This window comes from Aquarana catesbeiana, linkage group LG06 (genome assembly GCF_042186555.1).
Source record: "Aquarana catesbeiana isolate 2022-GZ linkage group LG06, ASM4218655v1, whole genome shotgun sequence".
In the NCBI taxonomy this organism is placed as follows: domain Eukaryota; kingdom Metazoa; phylum Chordata; class Amphibia; order Anura; family Ranidae; genus Aquarana; species Aquarana catesbeiana.
This window is the reverse complement of record NC_133329.1, coordinates 393,117,397-393,130,337: the sequence shown is the minus strand read 5'-3', so window position 1 is coordinate 393,130,337 and position 12,941 is coordinate 393,117,397. Positions and strand designations below refer to the sequence as shown.

The following is a 12,941-nucleotide window of genomic DNA, read 5'->3' as shown; positions in this document are numbered from 1 at the left end:
GTCTCAAAACCCGCTTCCTGATTGGCCGGGAGGAGGATCAGTGTTACAATAGCGAATATTCATTCGCTGTTGTAACACACCTGGGTGGGTTCTGAGCGCATTCTCTGCTCCCCCGAGCCCACCCTATTTTGAAGCCTATTAGAGCCTCTGGCTCTAATACGGCGCTTCAAAAAAACACCCCCGCCTTTGGAATCAATGCATCCGGTGTCCTGAAAGGGGCTGGATGCATGGAAAGGGGGGGGCGGCGATAGATAGGGAAGGTGGTGCCCCTGCGCCCCTAATGGACGGGCCGCCCCTGATTAAAACTGAGCCTTGCATAATTCTGTTCTGTGCATAATTCCTACCATTATCGCTCCCATATTTCTTTTACAGAGGAATAAACCCTGATGGGTTTTACTTTTTCTTTGTTCCCCGGCAAAGTAAAAGTATAATGGGCTACTATACATCGCATACTAGCCTATTGTGTGGCACTTACTTGCAAATGAAGCTCGCGCTGTCCCCACTGGAGGCCGCACCCATCTTCGCCCCTCTTCCTTCCGGGGCCGCGGACTCCGGCTCTGTGACTGGCCACGCATGCGCGCTGGAGCTGTCAGGCACGGCACTTGCGAGTGAAGAAACGGCACGGAGGGCCGTTTCTTCACAGCGCATGCGCCGATGACATCATCGGTGCAGTTTACAGCAAATATCTCCTAAAGGGCGCATGTTTAGGAGATATTTCCACTACCTATAGGTGAGCCTTATTCTAGGCTTACCTATAGGTAAAAGTCACAATCAGACGTTTACAACCACCTCAATACCGGGCGCTTACACCCCCTTCCTGCCCAGGCCATTTTTCAGCTTTCAGCGCTGTCACACTTTGAATGACAATTGCGCGGTCATACAACACTGTAACCATGTAAAATTGTTATTTTCTTCACACAAATAGAGCTTTATTTTGGTGGTATTTAATCACTCCTGGGTTTTTTATTTTTTCCTAAAAAAGAAAAGACCAAACATTTTGAAAAAAAAAAATTTTTTTTTCTTAGTTTCTGCCAGTAAATTTTGTAAATAAGTAATTTTTCTCCTTCACTGATGGGCGCTGATGAGGCAGCACTGATGGGCACTGATCAGGTGGCACTTATGGGCACTGATGAGGCGGCACTGATGAGAAGGCATGAATATGCCGCACTGATGGGTGGCACTGGTGGGCACTGGGCACAGATAGGTGGCACTGGTGGACAGGGATAGGCAGCACTGATGGGCATTGATGGGCAGCAGTGATAGGCGGCACTGATAGCCAGCACTGACTGGCATCACTAATGGCCACTGATTGCTGGCACTTGTGGGCACTGGTTGGCACTGATTGCTGGCAGTGGTGGGCATACATTGCTGGCACTGGTGGGCACTTCATTGTAATCAGGGCACTGATGATCAGAGCTCTGATTACATCCCTAGATGTCCTCTGTGAGGAGATGACGCTAATTACCGGCATCTCCGTGTTTATATGTGACTGGCTGTGATTGGACACAGCCGATCACATGGTCAAAGAGCTGCGGCTCTTTGCACAGATCGGGGTCGCGCCGCGTCCTAGCAACACGGCGGGGGCGCAAGAGCGGTCGTTCTGGGAGGCCGTCATATGACGTCCATGCAGAACGAGAGCTGCACCGCCCAGCAGTCATTTGATGGTGGGCGGGCAGCAAGTAGTTGATGTAACTGTGTTACCATTTACTTAAACATCCTTGTAATGTTCTTCTATAGATATGCCTTAAGGCTCTATGCTTTTAAGCTCCTAGAAACTGTTATTAGCTATTTTTTTCTGCTCTTAGTGTTATCCTATGTGTCCATACACACTACTTTAGGCTATTAGCATTTTGTGAGCTTCAGCTTCTAGGAGCAAAAAAAAATTGTTTTTGTAGAGTTTCCTGGAGCGTTTTTCCAGCAGAAAAAATAAAAAATATGCTGAATGCTCCTAACTGCTTCTAAACATTACTAAAATGATAACAGCCTTTTTTTTTTTTTTTTTTTTTTTTTGCTTTTTCTTTTTTTTTTTTCTTCATGTACTGCAAAAACGCCAACAAAATGCCAATGCTCCAAAAGCTTCTAACTGCTTCTAAAAGCTACTAGAAGCTGGCACAAACATGCTATTATCACCATTTTTCATTTAGCGTTTTACTGGCATTTTTTGTTTAACTTTTAGTGTGCACGGAGCCTTATTCTGTTTTTGTAATGTGGTGATTGCATTCACCGTGATTATGCCGTTGGCAAGCAGTCGCTCCATTTGGTGGCCCGCCTGTTAGGCTTGTTTATTAGGGTTTTGCCTATAATACTTGATTGGCTCTTGATTGTATTGGAGGGTACATCAAGGGTTGCCACTTTTTCTTCTAGCCAAACCCCAACATTTTATTGGGCCACAGCAACATTTTTTTCTTTGCTTTAATATACACTATAGGATAACAGACCTGGGACACCTTTGGGCACTCCAAAGAGAATAGTAATGCGGTGCGCATAGTGCCCCCTCACCCTCCTGTCAAGGACTACTCCGAGCAACATTCCTTTCTTCATAGGCGTGCGCACAGGGTGTGCCAGGTGTGCCCGGGCACACCCTAATCACCCTGTGTGGTGCAGATTCTCCCTGTTTAAACCCGATATGAATAAAAATAAAATAATAATACCAATAAAACCTACTGACACCATCCACTGCCTTACTGACACCAATCTCTGCCTTACTGGCACCCGCCACTGCTCTACTGACACCATCAGTACATATACACATGCATATGTATTTGAGCTTTGAGGTGCACACCCTAATGCAATAGGCTGTGCACACCTATGCCTTTCTTAATAATGTGTCTGGGTTTCAGGCGGACTGAAACCCAGACACATGATTCAAAACCTGGACTGTCCAGATGAATCCCGGACAGGTGGCAACCCTAGGTACATCCATCTGTGGACATTGTTCAAATAATGATTGTACTTCTGTATTTTGTTGGACTTTTGAATAAAAATCTATTGCAAACAAAATCGCACTGTAATTTCTTGCTTTATCCGTCCTTTTTTCCTTCCTATGCCTGCTCCTTAAGGTGCTTGTTTTTGGGAAGATTTCAGGGGTTGACTGTATCTATTGAGTAAATATTTTCAGTGACCTTCAGTAAGGGACGGTTCACATACTGTAGGTGCAGGGCCGGTTTCCCTGTGTTTTTTTCAAAGGAGTCAGGTGAGGTTTTGTTCACCGGTTCAGATGCGATTCAGGTGCAAATTTTTACTTGAACTCGCACCTGAACGGGACTAACAAACAAACCGTGGCTGGCCCGTAGATATATGAACTGGCACCATAGAGAAGGCAGCTAATGTCGTGCGAATTGGATGAGGTTCAAAACGCAACCAATTTGCATGTACACTATATTGTCAAAAGTATTGGGACACCTGCCTTTACACACACATGAACTTTAATGGCATCCCAGTCTTAGTCCGTAGGGTTCAATATTGAGTTGGCCCACCCTTTGCAGCTATAACAGCGTCAACTGTTTTGGGAAGGCCGTCCACAAGGTCTAGGAGTGTGTCTATGGGAATGTTTGACCATTCTTCCAGAAGTGCATTTGTGAGGTCAGGCACTGATGTTGGATGAGAAGGCCTGGCTCACAGTCTCCGCTCTAATTCATCCCAAAGGTGTTCTATTGAGTTGAGGTCAGGACTCTGTCCAGGACAGTCAAGTTCCTCCACCCCAAACTCGCCCATCCACGTCTTTATGGACCTGGATGAGCGAGTTTGGGCAGGCCTAACGGTCCGCTCGACTCCTCAGGCTTCCTCCACCGTGTCTCCTCTTCTGCCAAAGCGTTAGGCATCCAATCAGATCGCCTAATGCTTTGGCCAATCGGGAGACAGGTCTCACTGATCTGCCTGCTGATTGGCAGGGAGGAACATTAGTGTAAAAATAGCAAAAATTCATTCGATATGCCACAACAGGGTGGGATTGGGACGCATTGCTCTGCGCCCCTAGCCCAACCTATTTTGAAACCTATTAGAGCCTCTGGCTCTAATCACGTGCTTCAAAATACACATCCCCCGCCTATCCCTGCCATAGTATTTCATGTGTCCGACGTCCTGAAAGGGGCCGGCCACATGAATAGGGAGGGTGGCGGAGGTGGCGGTGGGGTGGCGCCCGTGTGTCCACAATGCTTGGCCTGCCACTGGTGAAAAAACTTCTGACACTGACTGGCCCCCCCGTTTTACTCACCTGAGTCCATTCATTTCCTCGGCAGAGATGCGCTCACCTTCTCTGCCCAGGGTTCTCGGCTCTTGATTGGATAGGTTGATAGCAGCTCAGCCATTGGCTCCCGCTGCTGTCAATCAAATCCAATGACGCGGGCCGAGTCCGGCATTCTGTGTTAATGCACACAAATGCTAGACTTGGGAGCGCGCCCGCAAGGTAACCCCCAGGGAGAGTGCTTCTCCCTGGGGGTTTACCAATGCGAGGAGGAGCCACGAGCGCCGCCAGGGGACCCCAGAAGACGAAGTTCGGGGGCCACTCTGTGCAAAAACTGCACAGTGGAGGTAAGTATGATATGTTTGTTTTTTAAAAAACAAAAACAAAAAATGAACTAAGGTTTACAATCACTTTAATTTGTTCAGATCTTCTTGCAAAGTTTCCACATCCTGTGGAGAAGTTATTGCCCTGCTTAGCTTAGTATCGTCTGCAAATACAGAGATTGAACTGTTTATCCCATCCTCCAGGTCGTTTATGAACAAATTAAATAGGATTGGTCCCAGCACAGAACCCTGGGGGACCCCACTACCCACCCCTGACCATTCCGAGTACTCCCCATTTATCACCACCCTCTGAACTCGCCCTTGTAGCCAGTTTTCAATCCATGTACTCACCCTATGGTCCATGCCAACGGACCTTATTTTGTACAGTAAATGTTTATGGGGAACTGTGTCAAATGCTTTTTCAAAATCCAGATACACCACGTCTACGGGCCTTCCTTTATCTAGATGGCAACTCACCTCCTCATAGAAGGTTAATAGATTGGTTTGGCAAGAACGATTCTTCATGAATCCATGCTGATTACTGCTAATGATACCATTCTCATTACTAAAATCTTGTATATAGTCCCTTATCATCCCCTCCAAGTGCTTGCATACTATTGATGTTAGGCTAACTGGTCTGTAATTCCCAGGGATGTTTCTTGGCCCTTTTTGATGTGGATTCAGTGCAATTTGAGCCATCAAAGCTTAAAACTCACCACACTGAATCTCATGTGAATTGCACAGGAATGCAATGTCTGAACCGAGGCTAAAAGCTGAATTGTAGCATGGTCAAGGGAATGCAGTGCTTGCCATAATATGCACAGCATATGTGCACATGACAGCAGAATTTCCTCTGTGTTTGTCCTCCACCATTGAGGACAGCTCCATGATCCTTGTTGCTATTCTGTCCCCCACCACTCCTATCTTCTCCTAGCTCGGTGATGGCAAACCTTGGCACCCCAGATGTTTTGGAACTACATTTCCCATGCTGCTCATGCACTCTGCAGTGTAGTTGAGCATCACGGGAAATGTAGTTCCAAAACATCTGGGGTGCGCCAAGGATCGCCATCACTGTGGACTTAGCTTCTTCAGGGTCTGGCATCTTCTGTGTTCAGCCATTGGGTGGCCACTGATGATGTAACTTTTGCACATGAGTGCTAGATTTACATTGTCCTGGCATCCGGCCCCATTCTTGGCCTCTGACCTATGACGGGAATAAGCCAGGAGTGTACACTTCACTGCACATGCGCCATAGGCGGCACACGCAAGAAGAAGATTGCTATGAGACAAGAGGTTTTATTTGGGAAGAGTATCTCCAAAACGTATTGACCGGTTTTCATAGGATATGTTATGATGAAATAAAAATATTTGGACTCTCAACCATTGGTCTTTTTTTAACAGAAAAAGTTTTTTTTAACAAATCAGCATTACAATATATTCAATAGTCGAGATTCAAGTATTTTCGTAGTTACAGTGTCAGTCTGAGATATCCATTTTCAGATTTTAACATCTTACAAATCCGTGATGCCTTCTTCCTAACATGTCAACCAGTGAATTCCAAGCATATTCCCGTCTAATGCCCGCCCTCAAGTTCAGTAGGGTATTCAATCGCTTTTCAACCATTGGTCTTACCCATGACATTGACTCACTAGGAAGTCTCTACACAATATCAGCCCAAGTTACATTGTTATAGTTTCTGTATGCAATAAGATCTTAAGACAAGACTGTAATGAAAATATTTTATTGCAGGTTTGAGGAAATGAGGTAAAAAGATCATTTGTTACATTCAATGTCTACTACAATAATTTGTCCCAGGCTGAGGTAGTGTCAGTCACAGTTAATATTTAGAATGATCACCATCAAGCTTATTCAGTAAGGCAAAGGCTAAAATGTGTTAATACAGTAACCAGGTAGACTGACATCTTCTGATTGACTGATATAGATTTACAACCCTGTATGTATACAACACAGGCAGCCCTCTGCACTGCAGGAAGAGATTGTCATGAACTCTTGCTCACAACAGCGTTAGAATAGGAAATATAACTGCACCACTATGACATCACTTTCATCCCCACGCAAAAAAAATAAAATACAGTTTTGGGGGCAGTTTATTTCAACTTTAGCCAAAATACTGGATGACTGCAATCTGTAGATTAAAATTCTTGGGGCAGCCTGCAATCTACACGGTAGGCCAAAACTAGGAGCATGCACCTATGTGCGCTCCTAGTTCTGAAGCCACATTATCACTCACAGGCTCGCTGGTCTTGGACTAACAATCAGGAATTCATCAGTGTGCTTCATTATCCTTAATTTGAACCATGTACAGTGCCTTGCAAAAGTATTCACCCGCCCACAACTTTGAAGATGTTTTTTTTTTTTTTTTAATTATTGTGAAGCAAACAAATAGGACAAAATAACAGAAAAAGTCAATGTGCATAACTATTCACCCCCTATAGTCAATACTTTGTAGAGCCAAATCACAGCTCCAAGTCACTTTGGATAAGTCTCTATGAGCTTGCCACATCTTACCACTGGGATTTTTGCCCATTCCTCCTTGCAAAACGGCTCCAGCTCCTTCAAGTTGGACGGTTTGCGCTTGTGAACAGCAATCTTTAAGTCTGACCACAGATTTTCTATTGGATTGAGGTCTGGGCTTTGACTAGGCCTTTATAACACATTTACATGTTTCCCCTTAGGCTCGGTTCAGACAGGGGCAACACGACTCTGGCCGCGACTTTGCGAGGCGACCTGGACACGACCTGAGGGCGACACCACAGCGTGACTTGGGGCGACTTGCAAGGCGACTTCAAGTCGCCTCCAGGACAGGCGACTTTCCAGCGGCCAATCAAACAACAATCAGCTCTGTGGGAGGGAGGGGGGAGGGAGGGGTTTGCTTGAGAAAACCATCTTCTCTTCCTGTATTGTTGCTTCAGTTAAGACACGATCCGACTTTGGAGGCGACTTCCATTGAAATCAATGGGTACAAGTCGACTAGAAGTCGGATTGAAGTAGTACAGGAACCTTTTCTGAAGTCGGAGCGACTTCACTAGCGTACATTAAGATGGCTCTCATTCACTTGAATGGAATTTCTGATGTCAAGCGACTTGGGGCGACTTGAGGTCTGACAAGTCGGATCCCAAGTTGCGGTAGTGTGAACCGGCACTTAAAGGATCACTAAAGTTATTTATTTATTTTTTTTAAATAACAAACATGTTATACTTACCTCCACTGTGCAGCTCGTTTTGCACAGTGTGCCCCCGAACCTGGTCTTCTGGGGTCCCTCAGCGGCTGTCTCGGCTCCCCCCGTAAGGACTCAACACTTTCATGCGAGCTCCCTCGCATGGTGTTGAGTGCTTGTGGGCACGCTCCCATGATGCAGCTGGCGGCCATAGCCGCTCACTGTATCACTCGGCCCCGCCCCCTGGCGTGCCGCGTCATTGGATGTGATTGACAGCAGCGCGAGCCAATGGCTGCGCTGCTTTCAATCCATCCACTCTAGCCAATCAACGGCCAGGCTGAGCAGCGAAGAGGATGTCGGGAGCGAGCGCGGAACTTTCGAGGGGTCAGGTAAGTAAAACGGAGGGGCTGGGGGGGCCGGTATTGTCAGATGTTTTTTCACCTTAATGCATAGAATGCATTAAGGTGAAAAAACTTTTACCTTTACAACCCCTTTAAACCACTCAAGTGTTTCTTTAGCAGTGTGTTTGGGGTCATTGTCCTGCTGGAAGGTGAACCTCCATCCTAGCCTCAAATCACACACAGAGTGGTACAGGTTTTGCTCAAGAATATCCCTGTATTTATCACCATCCATCTTTCCCTCAACTCTGACCAGTTTCCCAGTCCTGACTGCTGAAAAACATCCCCACAGCATGATGCTGCCACCACCATGTTTCACAGTGGGGATGGTGTTCTTTGGGTGATGTGTTGGGTTTGCACCAGACATTGCGTTTTCTTTGATGGCCAAAAAGTTCAATTTTAGTCTCATCAGACCAGAGCACCTTCCTCCATACATTTTGGGAGTCTCCCACATGCCTTTTCGCAAACTCAAAATGTGTCACCACCTACTTCACCAACTTAGACTATTGTGTTCTGATCCATCACATATAATTCAGATTAAAAAAACATTGAACTAAAGGCTGTAATGTAACAAAATACCGGTAGGTAAAAATCCAAGGGGGGTGAATACTTTTGCAAGGCAGGCTGAATGTACCAAGTTAATCGATCAACTTGGGTACAACCAGTCTGCCAGATTTACTTGCTTCTATAGCCACTAGCAATAATCACTGTCACCCCAATACTCATGGGGCTTCCCGCCTTCCAGCAGAGTATAAACCACAGTGGGGGGGGGGTTGCATACTCATGGGGGCCTCCTGGCTTCCAGCAGAATATAAACCGGGGGGGGGGGTGTTTAATACTCATTGGGGCCTCCCACCTTCCAGCAGAGTATAAGCCACGGTGGGGGGAGGGGGGGGGTTTAATACTCATGGGGGACTCCCGCCTTCCAGCAGAGTATAAACCACAGTGGAGGAGGGGAGGGGGTTGGTGTTGCATACTCATGGAGGCCTCCTGCAGAGTATAAGCCACAGTAGGGGGTGTAATGGTTGGGGGGGGGGGGGGGTTGTGCACAATAGGAAGAGGACCAGGTGAGGACATTTTCCAAGCAAAGTCTCACAATAAAGATGGCAGAAGGATAAGTATTTTACAAATTGGGCTGCCATAGGGGAACTGATGAATATGGGGGGGGGGGGGTCTTTAAAAGACATCTTTATTGAATTTAAAATTGTCCTTCAATTTGCATAACTACCCATCACTTACAGGCAGGTGATCTGCAATGTGCGAATTAAGACTTAGATTTAACAATTAGAATTAGATTCATTAACAATTAAAATTCAAATATATTTCAAAGGGGAAAAGTTAGAAGTTCTTCTTTTGGGTTTTTACTGTTGTCTGTTTCCTCATTGGGGAGATTTGTGATAATTTCCTATGTGGTCAGCAGACAAGATAAAAAGAGAACACTCCCCAGTTGGGACACAGTCACAAAACAAAACATTCAAAAACCTTTTCCCATTTAAAAGAATTTAAAAAAAGTTTTTGTTTGTGTTTGTTGCGGTTGGGCTTTAAATGCGGAACTCCAGGACAAACAAAATGTCTAAAAGACATTAGTCATGTAAATTCCTCCATGAATCTTGGTGCGCTTTGTGTATTTCTTTCATATCTGTGCAGTAGCCCAGTGTGAGACTTTTCCTCCTGTGCAGGAGCTTCCTGTAATAAAGACCGCTCACTGCTGCTCTCTCTCCTTGTGCAGGGGGACTGGTCTCGTCTCCGCCCCCTTCTGTAGTTTTCTGCAGGCAGCCTGTAGTGGGCGGGGCTGCTAGGCCACGCCCACAGCCAAGCTCTCTGCACAGGCTATGTCCAGCACAGCAATGATGTCACTGCTACTTTTACAAGGTAATATCTGGGATTCTAAAGACACTTGGGGCACACAGAGTGAATTTATTTCCTATGTGGCTATTGAGCATTTCTGCGAGTTCAGCTTTAACATGCTACCTCTCTACAAAGTGCATCTTATGTAAAATAATTATTTGGTAAAACAGTTGTAAAACAGAATAATGTAAAGCACTTTAATTATGAACTCTTTCAGCTTTATTAAAATAAACAATGTGGAATGCCATGGCTCAAAGCAGCCAATCAGAATTCTCATTAGACTAGTAAACATTGAATCTTGATTGGTGGCTTGTGGAAATGTCATTTGCACCGATCACTTTGCACTGTTTTATTGAATAAAGCCATTTACGCTTACCTACGCATAGATTGTAACTGCAGTGCATTCTGTATTCAACACTTAGCTATAAAATGTTTCACCAGCTGCAGGGAAACAAACTTAAAAGAGGAGGGCCACTAAAAAAATAAATAAATAAATAAAAGTCAGCAGCTACAAATACTGCAGCTGCTGACTTTTAATTGGACACTTACCTGTCCCTGGGTCCAGCGATGCGGGGGATAGAAGTCCCGCTTGTCTCCCCCTCCGTTCGGCGGCGCCGGCATTGCAACTGTGGGCGCCGGGCTGTGGCTTCACAGCCTGGCACCCACTGCGCATGCACGAGCGGCGCCGAGCGCCGCCGAGCGCCGTCATTGGCCGCTCAGTCACCTGGGACCTGTAATGGGTCCCAGATGATTGACAGGAGTGAGGGAGCAGAGCTGAGCCCTTCCTGTGCCAAGACGGAAGTGATGTCACCAGGCACTGAAAGAGGCAGACTACGAGGGACCCCCTAGCAACAGGCATTTAGAGGTGAGTAAAAAAAAAATAAAAAAAATCCAAATTTTTTTTGTATTTTTTTTTTTTTTTTTAGGATTTTTCATGTAGTTTTTTTTTTTGGGTGGAACTCCACTTTAAAGGGTATGTGAACCCCAACAATGAGCTTCTCTCATTTGTTCCCATTTTGGCCTGTTCTATATGCTATCAGAAGCATTTTGTTATATCTGATCAATAAGTGCAAAAACTTGTTGATCCTGCCATAAATGCAACAAGCTGACACTATGGGGGTTCATTTACTAAAGGCAATTAGACTGTGCACTCTGTAAGAGCAGTTGCTCCAGAGCTTAATAAATGAACACTCTGCTGACTTCCATCATCCAATCATGTGCAAGCAAAAATTCATATTTTTTTTTATTTTCCTTGCACGTGATTGGATATTCTTTGCAAAGTGAAGCCTTACCTCATTTACTAAGCTCTGGAGCAACTGCCCTTTGCAAAGTGCACAGTCTATTTGCCTTTAGTAAATCAACCCCTATCACTTTGAACAGGCAAGGGTGCTTTTCTTTTTCGCATATACCACAACCATTCCTTGTGGGCCTTCAACACAAGTCCACACATCAAAAAATACACAACCCCCTTATTTTTTTTTCATTGTAATGCAATGCAGGTGTATGCCTGGCAGTGCATTAAGGTCAAGTGCATTTTTTGATCCGTTAAAGTGTGTTGAGATTCCATTGGACATGAATAGTGTTTCCATTAATCAAGGAAATATTAATTGTTACATTCTTCTTGGTGCTATAACAGATCTATCAGACGTAGCCACCTCCAGGCAGACATGTATGATGATATTTTATATGTAGTTCGGTGTGTATCTAGAGCTATAGCAGACCATACCACTGCTATAGGGCTTGGAAGCCCAGGCACTGTCTGGCTACACAGCTTTAGGCAGGTAGGAACAGAACTTTAAAATATATATTTGGATGAATATATACATAGTCTGAGCATCGCTTATACATTTTCTAAGAAATACATTAGTATTCTTTATCATTAGAACCATTGCTTTTTTTTAAAAAAAAAATGGGGATTAGAGAGGTTTTGACCCCAGCTGGTAAAATTTTGAATTTTTGTCTGTGCTGTAATTCTCATTCTCACCAGCAGGTGGCCCCGCAAAGGGAAGCTATAACTTCAGTTCTGGGTCACAGACTGGGAGACCCCTCTCCCCCATGTAAATACATGGCAGGATCACAAGTAGTTTTAAGATATACTAGAAGCCCATTTTAAAGGATCTTAGATTAAAAAGTAAAGAGTCGCTGCCTCAGTAGTGTATGAGCAATTCTAAATGTAGTTACAAAAATAATCATGTTTTCAGTTGGAGGTTCGCAGCCTTCATTCTAGGATTCTGGTACCTTCATCTTCAGATATGAAGCATGATGCCAGTTGCTGGACCAAGTGTCGCTACTTTCCCGAAATGAAGACAGTTAGCTAGACACACCTCTGTGATTGGACGTTCAGGTTGACTTGGAGGAAGCTCTGTTCAGGAACTGGAGGTTAATCGGGCGGTTCGGGGTCAGGACAATCCTGGCCATAGCAGAAACCTCTACACCTTTGGGGTCAGGTCTGATCTCATACTTCTTAATGATCTATGAAACAAAGGAGGAAACAAATGTATGTTACAGTCTTTCATTCATTCCACCTCATTCAAAGGTGAGAGAATCTTCCTGCACCGTGTGCCTTGCATTGCTTCTGTGTGCTGCAGATGGACCCTGCTCCTTCCTCCAAGGAACTCTCCTATCCTGCCATAGTATGCACTGCTGGAGGACCCTGCTCCTTCCTCTAAATCAGGGGGTCTCCAAACTTTCTAAACAAAGGGCCAGTTCACGGTCCTTCAGACTTCAAGGGGGCCGGACTGTTGCCAGCGGGAGTAGAAAATGCCCCATCATTGGTATTATTTTTTTTGGGAAGGGGGGTATTGCCCCATTGTTGATATCGTGGTAAGAAATAGTGTCCCATTATTTATATCGATATTAGTCATCAATCAAGGAATAGAGCCTTTCATTGGTATCAGTGGGAGGAAGAGTGCCCCCATCAATGGTAAGAATTGCCCCATTCTTGGTGTCAGTGGGAGGAATAATGCCCCATCATTGGTGTCAGTGGGAGGAATAATGCCCCATCATTGGTG

The 12,941-nt window shown here is 45.1% G+C and overlaps 1 protein-coding gene across 1 annotated transcript in view; it reads right to left on the bottom strand.

Moving 5' to 3' along the window:
• Nucleotides 1-6,231: 6,231 nt before the first annotated feature.
• The window catches only part of LOC141147199 (sterol 26-hydroxylase, mitochondrial-like), a 72,026-nt gene continuing 65,316 nt past the window's right edge, over nucleotides 6,232-12,941 (bottom strand). The window contains exon 9 of the mRNA XM_073634354.1: nucleotides 6,232-12,402. Coding sequence (XP_073490455.1) covers nucleotides 12,271-12,402 — 132 coding nt within the window. The 3' untranslated portion in view covers nucleotides 6,232-12,270. The remainder of the gene's footprint in view (nucleotides 12,403-12,941) is intronic.